General features: G+C 35.7%; 2 protein-coding genes across 2 annotated transcripts; one reads left to right on the forward strand and one right to left on the reverse strand.

The window, feature by feature from the left end:
• The first annotated feature begins 620 nt into the window (after nt 1-620).
• On the forward strand, nt 621-15,367 carry LOC109815170 (uncharacterized). The gene is made up of 5 exons (XM_083071712.1): nt 621-798; nt 12,114-13,368; nt 13,617-14,180; nt 14,490-15,024; nt 15,068-15,367. Exons 1-5 carry the CDS (start codon nt 621-623, stop codon nt 15,365-15,367), a joined length of 2,832 nt encoding a protein of 943 aa, XP_082927838.1.
• Nucleotides 15,368-17,584: 2,217 nt separating this feature from the next.
• Nucleotides 17,585-19,030, reverse strand: LOC109815151 (ethylene-responsive transcription factor ERF105). The gene has a single exon (XM_020379780.3). It carries the CDS (start codon nt 18,908-18,910, stop codon nt 18,146-18,148), a length of 765 nt encoding a protein of 254 aa, XP_020235369.2. The 5' UTR covers nt 18,911-19,030; the 3' UTR covers nt 17,585-18,145.
• Nucleotides 19,031-22,575: the final 3,545 nt, after the last annotated feature.

A 22,575-nucleotide genomic window follows, 5' to 3' on the forward strand; every position in this document is an offset into this window, starting at 1 on the left:
TAGAACAAAAGTGCTGCCCAATGCAAAATTTTCTAGAAAGGGGAACAAGCTATTCTAGTTTCGAAAGGGGTTATTCCAACATTGGGAATGGCCTGTTCCAATTTGGGAACGGCTGTTCCATGCCCCATATTAGTGTTTGTGAGGCTTCTAGAGAATTTGTTAACCGTTGGATCATGTTGAAATTTTGATGATATATTCTAAATACATTGCTCTTTAACTTCAAGGGTCGGATCGCAAAATTAGGTTTGTAATGAGAGATATTATCATAACAAAAATGCTGCCCAACGTGTTGGGCCCCTCAAGGATTATTTGTCTCGCTCTAGTAGACCTTTGTTCTTGGTTTGGGTACCAGATGAAATTGGGTGTCTACAACTTCCCTTCTTTATATGTCCATTGGATGACTAAATGTTATTTTTCCAAAGACAAGTAAAGACATAGACATTTCGTCCAGGTCTTCTCTTTGCTTCTTTATCCAAGTGCTTTTACACTGCTTCCTTCAGGTAGATGGGTTTGCCCGTATCCTTGCTCTTTGGAGTAGCTGAGTGTTGGGTTGCATGCTCAGTTGGGAAATAAGGATGACAAATTGTACACCTGATCTTTTGTTTTCGAGTAGATACTCCATGCCATTTGCTCTACTTGCTCCTTTTGTTACTGGTGAGGTGAAGATCCGGGTCTTCACTCTCGCATTGGCAATAGCTGCCTCCATGTTGTTTCCCTCGGATAGACGGTGTTTACTTGTATCATTGCCCTTTAAGCAACTAAGTGTTGAGTTTCGTCCTCCATTGGGTGTCAATGATGGTAAACTGTACCATCTAGTTTTCGAGCTCTATGTGAATGTTCCATGTCACTTCTTTTGTAGCTACGTCCGAATCTTTCCTTTCGCTTCAATAGTGTATATGCCTCCACATCGTTTCCCTTGAGTAGATGGTGTTTACCTGTGTCCTCGCCCTTTGGAGTAACTGAGTGTTGAGTTGCATGCTTCGTTATGGTAAACTATACCATCTAGGCTTCCGACTTGATGTAGATATTCCATGCTGCTTCTGCTTATTTTTTGATAGTGTGACCTTTATTCGTAGCTCGCTAAAGAGGGAGTATGTTCTAAGATCAACCTCTGCAGGTTGAACTAATATTGAGGCTTCAGCCGACCTATGGTGATTCTATTGCGTACTATCTCTCTAGAATTTTCCTTTACGGCTTTATCGTAAACCAGATCAAGAGGTGAGTACCATCTCTCTATAATTTTCCCTTACGGCTTTGTCGTGTACTGAATTGGGAGGTGAGTGTCGTCTCTTCAGACTTTTTCTTTAGGGCTTTGTCGTGTACTAGATTGGGAGGTGAGTATTGTCTCTCCATACTTTTCCCTTATGACTTTGTCTTGTACCAGATTGAGAGGTTAGTAACATCTCTCTAGACTTTTCTCTTATAGCTTTGTTGTGTACCAAATCGGGAGGTGAGTGTTATTGTGTCGGGCTCTCCAAGCCGCCTTCTATTGTAGTTTGAGGAATCTGTTGGTTCCCTCATTGGTATGCTTGATTTGTGATAGATGTTGCCCCAAAGATGCTGGGCAAGAGGTGCTTGATGTATCCCCGTCTCGGACTTTCTGTTGCATATTAAATGGATTAGTATGAATTTCATGGTATGCTTAATACGTGAGTATTATGATGCCTCTCCAAGCGTCTTCATCGGGGAATGGATCGGTGTTGCACATATTGGCTTGTATGCCATGAGGATCTTGGTCTTGTTGAGTTTGTTTGTCTGATTGGTTTATTACTGTGGGAAGTCCCTACCCCTTACATGTAGTTGAATCCCCAGGTTAAAGATCTCCTAATTTTTGACCTAATTTTTTATATTCTTAGCTTCGGCTTTTTCATTGTGTAGAAGCTTTACCCTTTTTTGTATTGTCCTTACCTGTCACTATTGGTGGAGAGATCCCTTCTTCATGGTGATGGTTTTTGTTGGGTCTTTATTGATAAGTATTATTTTGAAAGCCACTCCTGGCTTTGGTGAGGAAGTCATTCTTGGTCTCGGTATTCTCATGAATCATCCTTGATTTAGTTGAAGAGTATAGCTCGGTCGAAGACAGAATAAAGCATGGTGGCCTCTTCGTTCTTGTAGGCTTGCTTATTCTTCCTTTTCCAGTTCTACTCCATCTTGTTGTTGATGTGTCTTTCTTTGCTTGGTGGCTATACGAAACCACTTGTAGGGAGTGACCTTGTTGGGGCTAGGCTTCTTGACATGATTTTGGCTCTTAAGGCCTTGTCCGACTATTAAGCTTTTTACGAATGCTTCGGCATGATGATTCCTTCTAACACGTAGTAGGTAGACACAAACAAGAATGAAAGAATGCAAAAGAAAATGCAAAACAAGAATGGATTGGATTTTTTTTTTACTTTTAAATTTTTTTTTATTGAAAGTGAACTTATACCCTTTTGTACACATTTGTGCCATATGCATGTTATGCAATGATGCCTCTATGTTAATGCTTAAATGCAGATTGATTTTACTTTCAACAAATTAATTTATGTGCATTAATTATTGGTGTGGGTTGTTAGCCTTTATTCGTGTCGAATTCATTCTAAGTGTTGCTTCTTGAGCCTGAGGTTCATGTAGTTTGGGCCTCTCGCTTGTACCGGATATGATATGTTAGCCCTTAGATCCGGTGTACCTAGACTCTGTTCTAGGACACCTCTAACTTCTCCCTATGAGTGTTCATTGTGCATACTCCGTGTATCTCTCAAAATTACCTTAATGACATATAGGTCAAGAGGAAAGAAAGGAATGAGATATATACATATATATTTTTTTTGCAAAATTTTCGTTAGAAGGGATTTTTATAGGAATGGTTTTTAGAAGAATGACTGACCGAGGTAGGTTAATGTTTAGGTTAATAAACAAGGCGTATCCGTTGTAGGGGAATTGTTGTTGTACTTAGCCTCATTAAATAACCCGCAATAAACAAAGCATGTGTAGATAAAAAGTATGGCATTAAAATAATATTTTAATTTACACATGCCCTTTTAATGTAGCTCGAGGGCCCGGGCATGCCCTGAGTTTGTGATTCATACATAGAGAAATAGAAGGAGGTTGCCCCTTAGAGAGGCCTAGGTGGTCTGACTACTAGAGCTAGTCCTCCACTTACTTGAATTTTGGCGCTTCAGAAGATCTCGTGTAGAGGGAGGTCTTTCGGCTTCTTCTCTCATGAAGGTGTTGTCGACCCATATCTTAAGCCTTTCATAGGAAGTATCTATAAGTAGAAGAGATAATAGAGCTTGGAGTAGCACTTCCATGGAGTCCTACTTCTCAAGAGGAACATTCGAGTTGCCTTTTTATTTTTAGGTCGAATAACATTGCTTTTTCTTTAGCCCTTTTTTTTTTGCCTAAGACCTTTGTCTTAGCGAGTTTTTTTTACCCTAATTTTTTCCTAGAATGCCCTTTGCGGGTTTTTGTTCTAGCGGGTTCTTAACAAGCAATGCTCTTAAGTATAATGCTTCCTCTCTTTATTGAAATTATCTTTGCAAGAAAGCTCTATTCACTTTGCCTTACGTGTTTGAGGGATTCATCCTCCTCCTCATGTTCTTTTTATTAGCTTGCAACTCGTTAAGAGTGTGGATCTGTCCATTCCTAGTCATTCATCCTATCCCGCTTGGATTTCACGATCCCACGACATGGGTTTATCTTATCGTTTGGGGATAGATTTGGCATCTTGATAATTAAAGGTTCTGGTGTTCTTTTCCCTTTACCCACTCAAATTGTAACTGGTTTAATCATTAAGTGTGGCCCACTCTAGAGTGCAAGTTTGATAACCAACGACTTACTTCCCATTACTTCTGACTAACACACATAGGTTAATTTCCCTTTTTATTCTTATTTATTCTTTTACAAGGAAGGATATGTTCTAAATGAATGTAATGCAGAATGCATAGAAAGTTGAGAATTGATAAATATCAGTCTCATTGATTTATTTATCGATGAATGCTTAAATAGATTCTGACAGTATCAAGTGAGAATCTAAAGAAATTTTTAAGTGGTTGATGTCTGTGTGAAACATGTCTTATTAATGTCTAAGTCTACACTTGTTTTTTTTTTTTTTTTTTTTTTTGTATCAAAACTTTCGTCTTAGTAGACTCATAATTTGCCCCAAAAATTTTATTAATAAAACATTTTTGTCATAGTGGGCTTTTTTTTTTGCATAACGTGCATATTAGATTATAAGAAGGCTTGCTTCAACATACATATCAAAGTAAGGGTCTAACCATAATATTTTCAAAATCGATTCGGGCCTTTCTTTAGAGCATAGATACTGTCATATATTAGAGCATTCATTTTTCTTAACTTTGTATGCATACTGCTACCTAATCCTTCCTTAAGTAATAAAATAAAATGAATGGAAATTAATGAGCTAATCTAGAATGCATGTCATTTTTTTGCCTAAACTTTCATGTTTTTATTATCTAAGAGATGATGCATTAGGCATGGCAACGGGGCGGGGCGAGGGCGAGTTTTACGTTCCCCGCCCCCGCCCCCGCCCCCGCCCTCGATACCCGCCGCGGGTAAAATCTAGGTCCCCATCCCCGCCCCCGGCGAGGTTCGGGTTTCCCCACCCCATCCTCGCCCCCGCTCGTATTTTTTTTCTTTTTTTTTCTTCTATTTTTCTTTTAAATAAATATGAATAATTTTAAAAAAATAAAAGAAAAGAAAAATAATATAAATTTTTACATATAAATATTTTTAATTTTGGTTTATATATATATAAAAATAATTTTTTAATTATATTATTAAGCGGGGCGGGGGCGGGGGCGGGTATGGGTGCGAGGGCGGGGTGGGTATTAACATCCCCGTCCCCGCCCCCGCCCCCGATTTTATCAATCGGGGAAAACCCGAACCCGATAAACACGGGTTTTCCCCGTCCAAATCGGGGCGGGTTCGGGCGGGTACCCACGGGGACGGGTTAGATTGCCATGCCTAGATGCATGGTAAAGATATGCATTTTTTTTATTCATTTTCTTTAAAATAAGAAACTACCTATATGATGTTAATGGAATGATGACCTAAGAATGTACAAAGGGGTATAAATTTCTTTATTTTATTTTTTTTATTTCTTTATTATCCGTTTGGTTATTTTAAAATTCCAATCCACTCTTATTGAAATAAATAATATAAACAAATGCACACACACATGCTCAATCAACGTATAACCACGAATGATCACGTTCAAATCCATGGTCCGTGGTTCCTGTCAAAGAAAGTTCTTTGTATAGGAAGGTTCTAATTTTCCTCACTAGTTTTTAAAGGCTCCCAAGGTGCCCCCATTATAGGGACCCGGTACCTCTTTCGCTGTCACCTGGCAAACTCTAAGGTCGTTCTTGGGCCGGTCGTACATCAACCACTCCCTATGTTTACACGCTCGTGCCCCCAGGTGTGGATGGAACTGTTGTGTGCAAGAGTTTGTGTACAGTTATTTATTTCAAATAGGTGCAAAGTTTAAGCAAACATATAGATATCAAAGCCAAACAAATAAAATAAACAAAGTAAAAGGGGAAAATATATTTGAACTATTATTCTTATTTTGCTAATTTCATCATTTATTTGAGCCTGACCCTCTTTAAGCTTTTCCAGTGGAGTCGCCATCTGTCGGAACCCAAAAAATTTTGATTTTACCCACAGATGGTTTGAACTTCCGTTTTGAAAATCTTATGAGTTAGGGAATGCTCGGACACTAGACTAATCCCTAATCAAGATTCTTTTTTTAAATTTGAAGGATTCGCCACTGATATATTACTCAAAATATCAAAAAAAGAAAAGATTTTGAAATTAAAATAAAGGTCTTCATAGCCAAAATTGGGTTCGAGAGTCGGTTATGTGTAGGGAAGGTGTTAGGCATCTTACATTGTCCTAAATTGGTATCCTATGATGATATTAGCATAATAATAAATAATATTTAAAATATCTTATCCCCCTTTATTTAATATTATTTAAATAATGAAAAATAACTATTATCTACATGATTATTTATTGACATATAAGAATTATAAATATAATAATAAATAAAGAAATAAATAAAATAATAAATAAAACAATAAACAAAATAATAAATAAAATGAATAAAATTAATAAATAAGAGAGAAGAATTTAGAACTTCTAAAGCAAACTTTTTATAAGGGGATCTTCCCAAATGCGTGCGGGGTGCGTTTTGACAACTCTTTGCTCTACAAAATCCTCACTATCACTCAGAGATTTATAGAGGGGGGGAAGCTATGCAACTTTTTCATTTCTTAATCCCTTGGCCAAAAGGTTTCTTATATAGCCAAGTAGGAGCCAGAAGAATAAGAGAGCTATCCGATGTGGGACTAAATTTTATAAAAATACAAGCTTTTTCTAGGCACCATACAGGACCTCTAGAGAACTCATTAACATCGGATCGTGCTGGTTTTTTTTTATGGTATCCTCACAGTATATTGATACTCAATTCCAATGGTGGGATCGTTGAAATTAGGTCTATAGTGAGAGATACTATCATAACAAAAATGTTGTCTAGTATAAAACTCCTATTTTCCAGCTACAATGCGAGGCCCATAGAAAAATCATTAACCGTTGGATCATGCTAAAAATTTGATGATATCATCTTAATACATTGAGCTTTAACTTCAATAGTCGGATCATGAAAATTAGGTCTTTAACGAGAGATTTTATCATAACAAAAATGTTGTCTAACGCAAAATTTTCTGGAAAGGGGAATAGGTCGTTCTAGTTTCGGAACGGGTAGTTCCAACATTGGGAACGAGCCATTCCAACATTGGGAATGACCCGTTCCAATAAGGGAACGACCATTCTGCACCCTATATCAGTTGTTGTGAGTTTTCTGGGCCTTCTAGAGCCATCTTGGCCTGTTTAGGTGTTCTATTGGGTCCTTAGGGGCTATACGTGCTACTTTTTCCTGCTTTAGTGTGAGTCTTCTAGAGAATTCGTTAACTATCAGATCATACTAAAATTTTGATGATATTTTCTCAATACATTGATCTTTAACTTCAACGGTCGGATCGTCAAAATTAGATTTGTAACGAGAGATATTATCATAACAAAAAGGATGCCCAACGCATTAAGCCCCTCAAGGGTTGTTTGTCTTGCTCTAGTAGACCTTTGTTCTTGGTTTGGGTGTCTACAACTGCCCCTCTTTACTTGTCCTTTGGATGGCTAAATGTTTCTTTTCCAATGGAGTGCGAGCAACGACACTTGCGATGCAGCAAAGCACAAATAATAATGTTTGTGGTGTAGTGGAGTACAAGTGATGACACTTGAAAAGTATATGAACAGAGATGCAACACTTACAGTGTATAAGAGCACAAGTGGTGGTGCGTTCAATGGGGTGGGTTGATGTTAGGGTTTGGGAAAGGGGGGCACGAGTTTAGGAAAGGGAGGCTCTGAAGGGTTTGTGATTTTTGAAAGGGGGCTCTCAAGAGTTTTTTATTTTTGCGCAATCTTTGTACATTACAACGTTTCTCACTAAACTACCTCAATATTTAATAACTTAACGACGATTGATGGGAACCGCTGTGTGAACCATCGCAATGCTAAAGTGGAGACGGTTATAGTATTACCGTCTACGTCACTATTTTGTTCTTTTCTTGTAGTGAAAATTCTTTTCTATTTATTCATTGAGCTAACATTATAAATAGTATGTTATGAGCATAAATTGAGATTGCTCTTTCGTTTGTGATATGAAAGTTTGATATTGATGCTAGTTACACTTTGTATATAAACCGAAAAATTCCAAATTCTTTTTCATACTTTATATAGATTAGAAGCTAGCTAGAGAGATACTACACTAAGTTATAATACCACTACCAAAGAGGGTTGTTTCATGTTAGGTGTCCAAACCTATGATGCCTAAGTAACATCCTTCACACACTTGCTATATCCACTAAAGGCTTCACATCCTACTTCATCCTAGCAACTATACCTTACATAGATAGAAACCTCACACCCACCATTTTAGCATTGGAAATATAACATTAATAAATTGAATTTTTGCTTTTACCTATTCGTATTTTAGAAAATGAACTAGAGAACAAAAACAACTAGTTACACATTGCTTTTACATTTAAATACCTAAATCTTGTTTGGAGAGTAGGTTGGCATGATATATGATGTTGTAAATATGAAGTTACTTGTACAAATTGACCTGTTGTGTTTGGTCTATATTCTTTTATGATAGTTAAAATTTGTCATTCTTAATAATATCATTTACAAATTTTATGCGCCTGGGATAAACTTTAATAAATTCATGTTTTCTAGTTATATAATTCTTTTATTTGTCATTATTTACCCTTATAATAATTTCTTTTTGTCATTTGCATATTGTTAATATTTTCATTTTTATAATAAAGGAACTCAAAGAATAATGTCATGGATAACTTGAGATTTCCATTTTCCTTTCACTACAAGAAAAACGCAAATTTCTGATAGACATAATTCGTAAAAAAAAAAGGAATATCCATAAAAAATTCTCTATTTCTGACGGATTTTCGACCGATGCAAATCTGTCGAAAAAAGGGGCGTTAGAAAAAAAAATCCATCAACACCAATTTAATCCGCCAGAAATTTCTAATGGATATATCCGTCGGTAATTATCTGTCGGTATACATCCATAAAAAATTGACGGATACATCCATAAAAATTATCGACGGATACATCCGTAAAAGTTACCGACAAATATATCTGTCGAAAATTGTTTGAAAATCTTTATATGATTTCGACGGATAAATCTGTCGGAAAATTTTTGTTTAATTTTAATAAGTTTATTAATGTAACAACCCTCATATATTTGCCCTCTCAAGGATTCTATTTCACGACATTTTATTTTTTAGCGTGTTTTATCCTTACTTGCACAATTTCTGGGAAGCTTCCTAGAAGTTCACCCATCTATCTATTACTCCAAATCTAGCACGCTTAATTGCAGAGTTATGATGAGATAAGCTACTTAAATGTTTATGCATGTAGTGAGTATAACTTGTACACATTAATCTATTTAAGTCATCATCAACTATACAATCTCATATTTGTACTATGTTTGGATCCTTCAAATTCTAGTGTGTCCGGAGTGTTATAAAAATATAATAATATATAATAATTATATTATGAATAATAATAATAATAATATATTTAATTAATCTTTATTTATATATACTTACTTTTATAATTAACAATCAACTTATTTATATTTAAAATTATAGTTTAAATTATTTATTCTTATAGTTTATAATGATAATATAATTTATAAAATTATAAATATTTATTTATTACATACTTATAAATTAAATTTTAACATTTTAAATAAATTATTAATTAATTTAATATATTTATTTATCTTAAACCAAAGATATAAAATTCAAAAACTATAATTATCTTTATTTAATTTTCTGATTATCAACCATTAATAAAATACTAACTTAAAATTTTATCTAATTATATCATAATATTTTCATATCAAATTTAAAACTAGATATTAATTATACAAAAATATCAAGATCATATAGTAAATTGTCAATAAGATTCTAATTAAATAATTTAAAATAATTAATGTTTCAATTATATTCTTAATTAGCAAATAATTTATTCCAAAGCTAATTAATTTTTTCTATATTAATTATTAGTAAAATTTAATAACTTTTAATTTAACAATTGGATCGATGAAATTCTACACACACCATGAGTTATTGAGCGGAATAACTTTACTAAGAGTTATTTGATTCATCCTGATGGAGGAAGCCCATGGGCCAAGGGCCCAACTACTAGGGCTATGGCAAGAAGGATGCATGAAGAGTGGGCCCAACCCCAAGAAAGGCCCATCACTTTATTTTGTTGGGCTTTGTCTCAAGCCCATTAGATTAGGGTTAGTATAGGATTGGGCCTTAGTGCCTTGTATTTTCTTTTGGGCCTTGTATTTCCGGCCATGTAGCTTAGGATTTGCATTTAGAGACCATGTGAATTTAAGGGTATTTAGGTTGCATGTGAATTTTCATCAGCATGTAATTAAAATCACATTTGAAGTGCATTTCGGCCATGTGCAACACATGCACATGGTGTGATTCGAAATGCAACTCAAATTGATCTCTAATTACATGCCAAATGAAGAAGCACATGGTGATCCGGGTTTTAGGCACCAAAATTTGAATTTTGAATTCAAATTTTGGGCGCCTAAGGTTAAGTGAACCTTACCTTGGTTCCACTTAACCTTAGGTTAACCCTAGGTCACTTTAACCTAATTCTTTCCTATAAATCACCTTGGCCGAGAATTGTATGCCACTTTGGATTATATTGATGAGATTTTCTATCTTGAAATTCATCCCTCCGAAGTCACCTTGGTTCCCTACTCTACCCTCCTTGAGTGCTTCTCTTTGTAGAGCTAGGTCACCATTCTTCTTTGGACTTAGCTTGTGTGCAAGCTTAGGTCACCTTGAGTCTTCGTGGACCTCCATCCTTGAAGCTTCTTCCAAGGACATCCGTGAAGACTAGAAGCATCCATGTGCATTCCAAGTGGAAGCACATCAAGTGGTATCAAGAGCATTCGGTTCTTCAAGAGATAAGTCATTTCCTTGTCTTTTGAAGTTGTGATCCGTGGATAATTCTCATCTTGTGTTCATCTTGTTTTTGAGTCTTTGTCACTTAGAGTTTACTCTTTCCTAGATCTAATTTTTTGTCTTAAAGTTTGATGGATCTAGTATCATGTGCTTGAATGATTCATTTATGCTTTATGACTATATGCTTCCATGAATCATGCTCCATTCTCTTTTGCCTATTAGGAAAAATCTGCCTAAGATCTTTTTGTTTTCTTTGAGTCATAATTGAAATTTTATTCGGTCATTGCTTGTTTGAGTCCATTTTATTTTGAATCTATGTCTAGTAGTCATGTGTAGTTCTTTTTGTGTTTATCATTCCTAGCTATGCTTGTTGATCCATTTGATTTTCTTTTAATTGCATCTTAAAAGTATTTTTCTGGATTTGGCCGAGATCCATAGCCTTTGGTATATGCTCATAATTTTTGTTTTGTTTGAGTTCATGAACTACTATTAGATCATTAGTAGTTTTCTTAAAAAAATTAGGTTTCCAAAATTTGAAAATGTCTTAAAAAAATTCTTCAATCCGTGAGTGTTTTGATCTTTGTTGCTTAAAGGAGTGCTGGAAATTGTGTTTGTAAAAAAATTCTTACATTTTTGATAAATATAAATTTGTCAGAAATATTCCATCAGTAATATAACTTTTTCTACGAATTTTTTTCATTGAAAATATAAATTTTCTGATGAATAAATCCATAAAAAATTACCGACGGATACATCCTTCAAAAATTACCGACGGATACATCGATCGAAAATTACCGACGGATATATCTGTCGATAATTATATCCGTCGATAATATAAATTTTTCAGCGACGAATATATCCATAAGAAATTATCCATCGAAAATATAAATTTTCCGAAAGATTTGTATTCGTAAAAAATTATCTGTTAGAAAATTGAAATTTTCTGACAAATTTGTATCTGTTGAAAATTATCCGTCGATAATTTACATTTTTCTTGTAATATTTTATAAATGAACGATAATATTCTGATAGGAAGCAGGCTAGACTGAAGCGTAAAACAAAGTTGCCAGAGTGGACCCGAGACTTCTTAATGCAATAAATATTTGGATTTTCATGTGTTGGGCCTTGTGTAAAGCCCATATTAGTCTTGTTATATTGTTCAGACTTCTTTTGGAAATGGCATGATGAATTTGGATTTCAATTCTTGTTTAGCATTCCCTTAGGTTTTGGTTTCTTTCTATCCAGTAGCGTAACAATTGGTGCTTTCATCTAGTCCTCATGCCTCCCTGATCTTCCAAAGACCCTGACCCTAAACCTCATAAGGATGAGGAAGATCCCATTTGCATTCTCACTGCACAGGTAGCTTCCTTGCAATCCCAATTTGATTCTCAATCACAATTACACGCCACCAATCACGAAACCCTCACCTCCATTTTATCTGCTGTTTTAACTCAATTACCACATCTTTCAACTTCTGGCCCTACCCCACCCACCCATTGCCCCTCATCTTCGTCTAATTTTACCCTGCCTGTTCAGTTACCCTCACCGACTTTGCACTCCACACTTCCACCCACAATTACATCGAGCATGTCAGCTCCGACTTCTATACCTATTGCCATCCCTGGTCCAAGTTACCTACCCCACCTAATTTTGTACCCCCACAGATGCATTTTGCTAGTCCTTCTTTGGGGTTATCTATACGCCCTCCAAAATTGCAGCTTAGTGAGTTTACTGGATCTGAGCCTGTTGATTGGTTATTTCAGGCTGATCAATATTTCTTGTTTTATCAAGTTCCTTGGGAGCAACGTGTTTCCATTGCAGGTTTTTATATGCGGGGGGAAGCCCTGAGTTGGTTTAAATGGATGCATGGTAACCAACAATTGCGCGATTGGTCACACTTTGTTAATGCTTTGAAATTGCGTTTTGGGCCGTCAATCTATGCCAATCATGAGCAAGATCTGTATAAGTTACGTAAGGTGGGTTCTGTTGCGGACTATCAGGATGCTTTTGAAAAATTGTCTAATCAGGTTTATGGTTTATCTTCAACTTCCTTACTGAATTGTTTCATATCGGGGTTAAGCCCTGCCATCAAACGTGAACTGGTTATTTTACAACCGCAATCTATTACTCAAGCCATGGGGTTAGCAAAATTAATTGAGGATAAATTGCAAGATTCTAAACCTCGTTTCTCTCGTTCCCAAACTTCATCTAACTCACCTTCTACAATTTCCAACTCACCCACCCTAATACAATCACATAAGCCTACTCCTCCTACCACTCCCTTACCCACTTCCTCCCCTATACCAATAAAAAAATTGTCCCAACAACAGCTCCATGAACGGCGTGCCACTGGTTTGTGTTTTCATTGTGACGAAAAATATTTTTTTGGCCATAAATATGCTACTCCAAAGTTTTTGCTGTTATTGGATGATGAAGATTCTTCTATTCCCATTCCTGAGGAACCTGGAAATGTTGAGGAAATCATAGAGGATTCCACCCCTTCTGACCCCGGCATTCATTTTCAATTATCTACCTATACTCTTACAGGTCAACTGACATCCCAGAATCTGAAGTTTCAAGGTGAAATTCATGGCCACAAGATTCATATCCTCATTGACACCGGCAGCACGCACAACATTGTGCAACCTCGCGTTGCTAAGTTCTTGAATTTGGTTACTATTCCTACAACTCCATTCAAAGTTATGGTTAGAAATGGAGAACATATTTCTTGTTCTCATGTTTGCCCTTCAGTACCTATTATGATTCAAACACATGAGTTTTTTGTTTCACTGTATGTTTTACCCATTGAAGGTGCTGATATAGTTTTGGGCTTGTCCTGGTTGCGGACCTTAGGCCTGGTAACTGCTGATTTTTCCATTCCTTCATTCTCCTTTACCCACCAAAACCAACAACTCACCATCACTGCAGACTCCACCAATCTCAGCCACGCCTCATTTCACCAATTTTGTGCTCTGGTTCATCAACAATCAATATCCCAATTCCATTTGTTATCTATCACCTCCGTTTCCACCTTGACAGATTCTACGACCTTGGACCTCACCCCGACATTTCCCACTTACTCCACTCCTATGCCTCTGTGTTTGCCAAACCTTCCGGTTTACCACCTACTCGACCTCATGATCATCATATTCCCCTCACCCCTAACTCTAATCATGTTAATGTTAAACCCTACCGTTATCCTCATTATCAAAAAGACATTATGACTCAACTTATTTCAGACATGCTCACAGATGGGATCATTCAACCCAGCAATAGCCCATTTTCCTCCTCAATCCTACTTATTAAAAAGAAAGATGGAACTTGGCGTTTTTGCGTTGATTACAGAGCCCTTAATGCATTGACCATTAAAGATAGATTTCCTATCCCAACTATTGATGAGCTACTGGATGAGTTAAGCCATGCTAAGGTGTTTACTAAGCTCGACTTGCAATCTGGGTATCATCAAATTCTTCTCTACCCACCAAATATTCCGAAAATAGCTTTTAGAACATTTGACGACCACTATGAATTTTTAGTAATTCCATTTGGTTTGTCAAATGCTCCTTCCACTTTTCAATCGGCCATGAATGATTTACTTAGACCGTTTTTACAAAAAATTGTTTTAGTCTTTTTTGATGATATATTGGTCTATAGTGAATCATTTACGGTCCATTTATTTCACTTACGTTCTGTTTTGCAGTTACTATTAGAAAATCATTATCAGGCCAAATTATTTAAGTGTGTTTTTGGAGTGCAGTCTGTTGCTTACCTAGGTCACATCATCACCGGGACAGGGGTCCTCCCTGACCCTAAGAAGATCAAGGCCATTCAAGACTGGCCCGTGCCACACACATTAACTGCTTTGCGTGGATTTTTGGGGCTTACTGGGTTTTACCGGTGATTTATTCGCAGTTATGCATCGTTAGCCTCTCCTCTCACCGACCTCCTAAAGGCTATTACATACAAATGGAATGAGGCAGACCAAAAGGCTTTTAAAGAGCTTAAACAACAAATCACAAATAGTCCTACACTAATTCTTCCAGATTTCAACCAAGCCTTTGTCCTCGAAACTGATGCTTCAGTCGTCGCCGTCGGTGTTGTATTATCCCAAAACCATCATCCAGTGGCATTTTTTAGCAAGAAGTTGGGGAAGAAAATGCAAACAGAATCAGTTTACGTGAGAGAAATGTATGCTATTATTGAATCAGTAAAGAAGTGGAGACATTACCTTTTGGGACGAAAGTTTAAGATCATCACGGATCAGCAGAGTCTCCAACATTTGCTCACTCAGGATCTACACACACCAGAACAACAACGTTGGCTATCCAAGTTACTTGGTTTTGATTTTGAGGTTCTGTATAGGCCTAGCAGACATAACCTTGCTGCTGATGCATTGTCCCGACCTCCACCTCCATTTTCGAATGTGATGTTGTTGGCCATTTCCTTGGTCATTCCTCAATACCTCCAATAGTGGCGCGAGTATTTTACAGGACGAGGCAGGCAAAGATTTAGTTCAACGGTGTTTGGAGTCAACCGACAACAGTGATATCTACAGAGTTCAAAATCACTTACTCTATTTTCATCATCGTTTATATGTGCTTGACCACACTGATTGTCGAACAAGGCTTATGGAGGAATTCCATAGTTCCCCAATGGCAGGACACTCCGGATACAAGCCCACCTTGAATCGTATAGCAACTTCATTTTACTGGCCAACCATGGCTAAAGACCTTCAAGAGTTTGTTCGTAGATGCACAGTTTGTCAGCACATGAAAAGCCCTATACAGTAACAGATGGGGTTACTCCAACCTTTAGCTATACCTCACAAAATTTGGGAAGATCTCAGTATGGATTTCATTACCTGTCTCCCGTGTTCTCATGGTTATATTGTCATTTGGGTTGTGTGCGACCGTTTAAGCAAGGCGGCTCATTTTGTTGCCATGCCCACTCACTTCAACGCCAACCAGCTAGCCCACCGCTTTATGTAGGAAATTTTTCGACTTCATGGCTTCCCTCGCTCTATTGTATCCGATAGAGATCCTATTTTTTTGAGCACTTTCTGGAAGACCCTCTTCAAAGCTACTGGGACTAAACTTTGCTTTAGCTCTGCATACCATCCACAAACAGATGGCCAAACCGAGGTGACCAATCGTACATTGGAAGGCTTTCTCCGTTGTTTTGTAGCTGACAATCCACATTCGTGGTTTGCTTATCTTCACTTAGCGGAGCTCTGGTATAATACGAACTTCCATTCAAGCATCCGAACTTCGCCGTTTCATGTTATGTATGGGCGCCATCCGCCTACCACGGTGGATTTACTTATAGACAACCCCTCTTCGCCATCGGTGGATGAGCTCCTACATCTCCACCAGCAAGTGTTATCTGACATCAAACATGCCTTGCGGGCAACAAGACAAAGAATGAAAATGATGGCTGACCAAAAGCGGAGGGATCATACCTTTATCGAAGGGATTGGGTGCTGCTGCGACTCCAGCCGTACCGCCAAGGCTCTCATCGCCACCGTAAAGGTCAGAAGTTGGCTCGTCGATTTTATGGGCCGTTTCAAGTCCGTCGTCGGATCGGAACTGTGGCATATGAGTTAGATCTGTCGACGACTTCGCGAATCCGCCCTGTGTTCCATGTTTCTCGGTTGAAACCATATGTGGGTGACGATCCGATGCTCCATCACACACCTTTGCCATTAGATAAAGAGATTGGATTTCAGGGGGAGAACAACGTTGATGATACGATATCTCCTTCGTTTCTAGTTCGTTCAAATGAATTCAAAGAGGGGACCCCTTCATTTACACGGACTTCTCACATTCTGTCTTCCAATACACTTGCCACGCGTACTCAAACTCTTCCCAAGACAACCTCGTCTGTGGCACTTTCTAATGACTCACGTGTTGTTGTTACCACGTGTTTGCCTCACCCATGCATTGTGGGAGCACCATTGGATGCATCACAAGGAAACACAAATGCATCGCCAACAACCACGTCAGCGTCAATCCATGGCTCTACCCAAGCAACCAATCACGGGGTTCCTATGACTGACCTTGAGGACAAGGTCCACGTTGGGCCGGAGAGTAATGATAGGAAGCAGGCTGGACTGAAGCGTAAAATAAAGTTGCCAGAGTGGACCCGAGACTTCTTAATGCAATAAATATTTGGATTTTCATGTGTTAGGCCTTGTGTAAAGCCCATATTAGTCTTGTTATATTGTTCAGACTTCTTTTAGAAATGACATGATGAATTTGGATTTCAATTCTTGTTTAGCATTCCCTTAAGTTTTGGTTTCTTTCTATCCAGTAGCGTAACATATTACTTGTTATACAAGATATTGAATTGACTTAGTGGTAACATAAAGGATTTCATTTTTTTTTCATAAATGGATGAAAGAATATAAAATTTCTTGTTATTATGGAATTGTGGTATTAAATTGGTATGAATGAATGAAGGATTTATTATTATTATTATTATTATTATTATTATTATTATTATTATTATTATTATTATGTATGGATGACAATATTTTTTCATATGGGTAATTAAGTAAATATTTATAATATATTTATTTAAGTTGTGACATTACTAATGAAATTTATTTTTATTATTTATGATTATGTTATTTTTATATAATATTAAATAAATTAAATAATTATCCATAATGTAGGTATAACCTATAGTAACACATAATATATATTGGAATATGTTATCCAATTTATTCTTTAAAAAATATAAGTATAAACTATATAGATGTACAATATATGTTGACACATGTTAATAAATTTATTTTAAAAAATGTACATATAAATTATAATAACATACAATATATATTAGTATATTTTTGTAAATTTATGCCCACAATTATTATAATGTGTAAGTATAAGTTATAGTATTATGTAAATTATGTAAAAAAAAAAATAGTATTGAATGAAAACAAAAGGAAAAACATCTAAGAGCAGGGATAATAACATGAATAAAAATTATTTAATGATATGGACCATTGAAGGTAATAATTGTTACGTTTTCACGGTTACAGTTTTAATAGCTTTGTAATAACAGTTGAAGGGTCTCTCTGTCATCCTCTCTTGAAATTTTCTTTACCAGCAGAAAAAACGGGAAAGGGTTGAAAATTATGTCACATTAATTTAAGTTTTAACTAATTACTGCGGTTAAAAAAACCTAATTAACTAATTATTGTAAAAAAAAAAGTAATTTAACTAATTAGCTCAAGGAAAGTAATTAATAAGTGAAATATTTCGATTCTTTTTTCTTGTTTTATCAATTGATGTCTAACGTGTAATATAAAATTCATGACAAAATCACTCCTCACTTTCATACAAAGGAGCGTATGCAAAAGTCATTTAAAAATTCTAACCATTATTATAAATTTCTCTCAAATATAAATATTTTCCTAACACTTTATTTTTCTTTTTTTTTTTTTTTTTTTATTGAATTTATATATTATTATTTTTTTGAGTTCGAAATCACTACGATTATTTTTGTTTAGAAGACCAAACAACATAGCAGAAAACTGTGGGCACCTTTACACCACGAGACCACATTCAATTGATTCCTCCATTGACGTCAGCATCATTTGCATGTGAACCCATTTCAAACACTTGCACTTGGCTTCTGCTGGTAGCCAACCTGTTCAACAAATCAGCCGTGTTCTTCCTCTTCTTTGACCCTTGCCTCTTTGGAGCCGATGAAAATGAGGAACAAGGCTTTGAGGAGTCTGGCTTCGAAGCCTTTCTAATTCTCACCGGCTCCAAAGATGTGTGAGTATCAATAAGATGAGGAAAATTTAACTTGGCTTTCCTACCATGCATCTTAAAAGCAGCTTTATCATATGCTAAAGCTGCTTCTTCTTCAATTTTATAAGTCCCAAGCCAAACTCTTCCACCAGTTTTCTTTGAGTCCCATATCTCTGCTGCGAATGTTCCCCATGGCCTCTGCCTCACGCCCCGGTAATGCTTACACACCGGTGGCGTGTGAACTTCAAGTGTGTCCACAGGTCGTTCACATGCGTGAACGTCGTGGACACCTTCCATACCTAATGTGGGGCTTAGGAATGGATCATACGTTGGAGAGTGGTAGATTTCGTTGTTGGAAACAATGGAGAGATTGTTGGAATCGTTTTCTAGGTCAAGCATATAGTTTTGAACAGATTCTAGTGAAGGAAGATCGCAATATAGTGTATCATCCATGTTGGTAGATTTTGGATTAAAATAATAGCGATGCAGGGTAGTGTGTGTTTTTCTTTTGGAGTACCTTAACTTTGTGGCGCTAAGACAAAGGAAATTGTGTTCTTGATAAGGGTAATGCATGATGCATTTATACCATCACATTTGGACTTATTTGAATTTTGTGAGCGTGTTGTCAGTAATGTTTTCAATTCTAAAATACGAATAAATTCTTAGGAAAGTGAGTACGAAATAGTCACGGTGTTCAGAAAAAATGTTTTTTTATTTTTTTATTTTATGTAACTATATTATAGAGATAATATATATATATATATATATATATATATATATATATATATATAAAAGATCCGTTAGGGATTAAATATAATAACTTATCATGGTTTCTATAATTAATGAAATTACTTATTAGCAATAAAAATATAATATCTATTTAAGGTTCACATAATTATAGATCTTAAAAAGTATTGTAATATACTATGTACATATATGTATAATATAATTTGAAAATTGTAACTAAAAGACTATACAAGTAATCCACACACATATATATACACACACAATAATCCAAAACTATAACATGACCTTAAGTGTTGATCAAACAACTCAACAACATATACAAAAGTAGTCAAGGTTACACTGCTAATAGCATGGCTAACCAAAGCTCCAACCTGCCTCCAACTGACTTTATCATGCTCCCATATTAATGCAATCATCGTAATCAAACTATCAGGAAAACATGCAAGGTAAATTAGATTTCAAAAGAATACGCATACAACAAGTATAATATCAAAACAATTATACTACCAATCCCCAACATGTAAACCATACAAAAGAACAACTCATGGTATACAACATATCATCATCACACAAGCACATAACATGGCATTCAACATTTGCCAAAGGTAACACCTTATTCATGTCAAAACATATCAATTTTCATCATAACAATTCCATTCAATAATCGAATAATACAGTGTATGAACAATATTAAATCACATCACATCATATACATACTCCTCAACTAATGCCTCATCACACATTTATCTATGAGATCTCCTACAATATGGTGAGTAATCTAAGTGAATTGACTCTATCAAACCAACACGACCCTTTTACACCTACTAGGTCAACAAACAAATTGGGATACCAATCCTTACCAACATGGTTTTTTGGATGTCGCTACTTAAACTAGGAAGCTTATTATTCATGTTAGGATATAACAACTTAGGCATAAGCCTACTACAATATTAACTCGCAACACTAAGTTCACTATGAAATTAGCCCACCAACTATCTTTCAAATACTATGCTCCTCCGGTACTCAATTAGATAATAAGTTTCCAACCATGTACTTTACTCAATTGGTAACTTTATACATGTGTATCGACCTTGCCCTCACATGGATCAACAACGGTCACTTGTTATCAGTATAGTTTGACATGACCCCAATACTATGGTCACTTATAGCTGGTATGCCTCAACCTGACCCATATATCGCATCAACTAAGGTCTTTAAGGAGACACAGTCATTCATTCCAAGATATAACATCTACTCAAGGAGGATTTTTCAACAAATGAGTTCGTAAAACACCAAAACAATATCCATAAAAAGGAATATCCAACTTTCGAAAACAAGCTATCCTCTAGTCCTAATTCAATCAACATGCCTAAATGCTTATAACATTCTTAGTATCACACCTCAACAATGTATATCAACACAATATGCCTAAATGTCAATAACATTCTCAATATCACACCTCAACAACATTCATCTATATGCATTACCCCAAGTTAATGGGAGTAAAACTAACAACATTAATCAACTTATACCATACCAATGTATTTCAATAGACTCAACCATACAATCATCTACACACACACACACAAATATATATATATATATATATATATATATATATATATATATATTATTTTAGATCAATATAGATAGAAAAATATCATCAATCAACATGAACATATAATAGATTTACCTAATTTATTTATGTTCACCATTTAATCATACAAATAACAAAAAGTTTTAAAGCAAGCTATATGTCTGGTGTCACACACCTTGTGCCGACACCATTGAAGAAGGAAGTTCTCTGTCTCACCCATACTCGACGCCACACAACTCGATCTTGATGTGGATTAGGTAGAGATCGCTAAACCCTCACATCTACCATGGAAAATGTTAGTCCCTTAGCCTCGTATAACTTAAGAGGGGGGGTGAATTAAGTTTTCTAAATTTTCCTCTTATAAAACCTTTTCCAATTACTTTCTTATCACTTTATTTCCTTAGACAAATTTGCATGTAAAGAATGATGATGAAGAACAACTCAAACACAATTAAATAACAAATAAATAAAAGTGTAGGGAAGAAGAATTGCAAACTTGATTTTATATTGGTTCGGCCAATCCTGCCTACATCCAGTCCTCAAGTCTCCCACTTGAGAATTCCACTACTCTTGTAAACCTTACAAGAAAATGAATCCTCCAACACCTCGGAACTCCCTTTCCTTGTGTTGAGATTCAAACACCAACAAGGAGAAAAACCCTTTCTCCTTTACAGATCAACAGATCAACAGGGTATTACAGAATGACTCTCTTTAAAGAGTAGATATTACACTTTCTAAGAACTTGATGAACTCTTTAGATAATTGTTTGCAAATGATTTTTGGCCAAGTAGTTTTTGTAAATGATTTTCACAATAGAGTTCGTCACCTTTCTTTGAAAAATTATAGGTATTTATAGAAAATTGTATCTTGGGTTATGTCTGTTCATGAAGAGTTGTAACTCTCTATAATTTTTCAGAAAATAGGCTCTGGTAATCGATTACAGTACTTGGTAATCGATTACAACAGTTTAAGTTCAAAATGTTTGAAACGTTGTATAGTTCAAATTCGAATTTTGAAAATTTCTCTTCTGGTAATCGATTACAGTCAGTGGTAATCGATTACCAGAGAGCATTTTAACATTTTGAAAGGTTTTCTTTCTCTGGTAATCGATTACAGCAAGGGGTAATCGATTATCAGAAACATGTCACTTGTTTTGGCTTATGAAAACTTAAGATATAAAGAGCTTCTATTTTCCAGTTAAAAATATTTTTATTTAATCTTTTGAATACTTTTGAATACTCTTTTTTTTCTTTCTTTTCAAACAACTTATTCTTATATTCATAAGTATTAAGTTTAGGTTTTGTTGAAATTCTTATTTTAATGGCCAAGTCAAATTTGCAAATTCTAAAAGTTCATTTTACATACTAAGCTAAGCAGTCAAGACTTATCTAGTTATTACTTGAGATCTTGCTTCTTGATCAGCTTGCTTTAACTTGACCTTTATTTTCTTCAATGCTTTGGCATCATCAAAACTTTATGCATATTTTCTTCCACATTCTCCCCCTTTTTGATGATGACAATTCACTGTAAAGGGAAGAAAATAAAACAATATATTTCGATCACTCCCCCTTAAACTCCTCCTTAGTAAAGCATTGATTGAAGTTCCTTTTATTTTATAAAAGGAGTTGTACTTATGTTTTGAAAAAGATTGTAGAGATCAATGTTTATGTTTTTAAAACATAAGTGTCAAGTTGGGCATCAAGAATATTTTTGTCAAAATATTTTAGACAAACTTAGCCCACAGTAATGTTAGAAAGAAAATAAACATTTTCTTTTCATTTGCAGTCTTATCTCTCCCCCTTTGGCAACATCAAAAAGTCAAGTAGAGGATTAAGATAAGTGTTGTATTTTTCCTTTTGTGATCCTTAGCCTTACTCTCCCCCTTTGGCAACAT

The sequence above is a fragment of the Cajanus cajan genome, chromosome 3 (assembly GCF_000230855.2).
Source record: "Cajanus cajan strain Asha chromosome 3, NIPB_CcT2T_4, whole genome shotgun sequence".
In the NCBI taxonomy this organism is placed as follows: domain Eukaryota; kingdom Viridiplantae; phylum Streptophyta; class Magnoliopsida; order Fabales; family Fabaceae; genus Cajanus; species Cajanus cajan.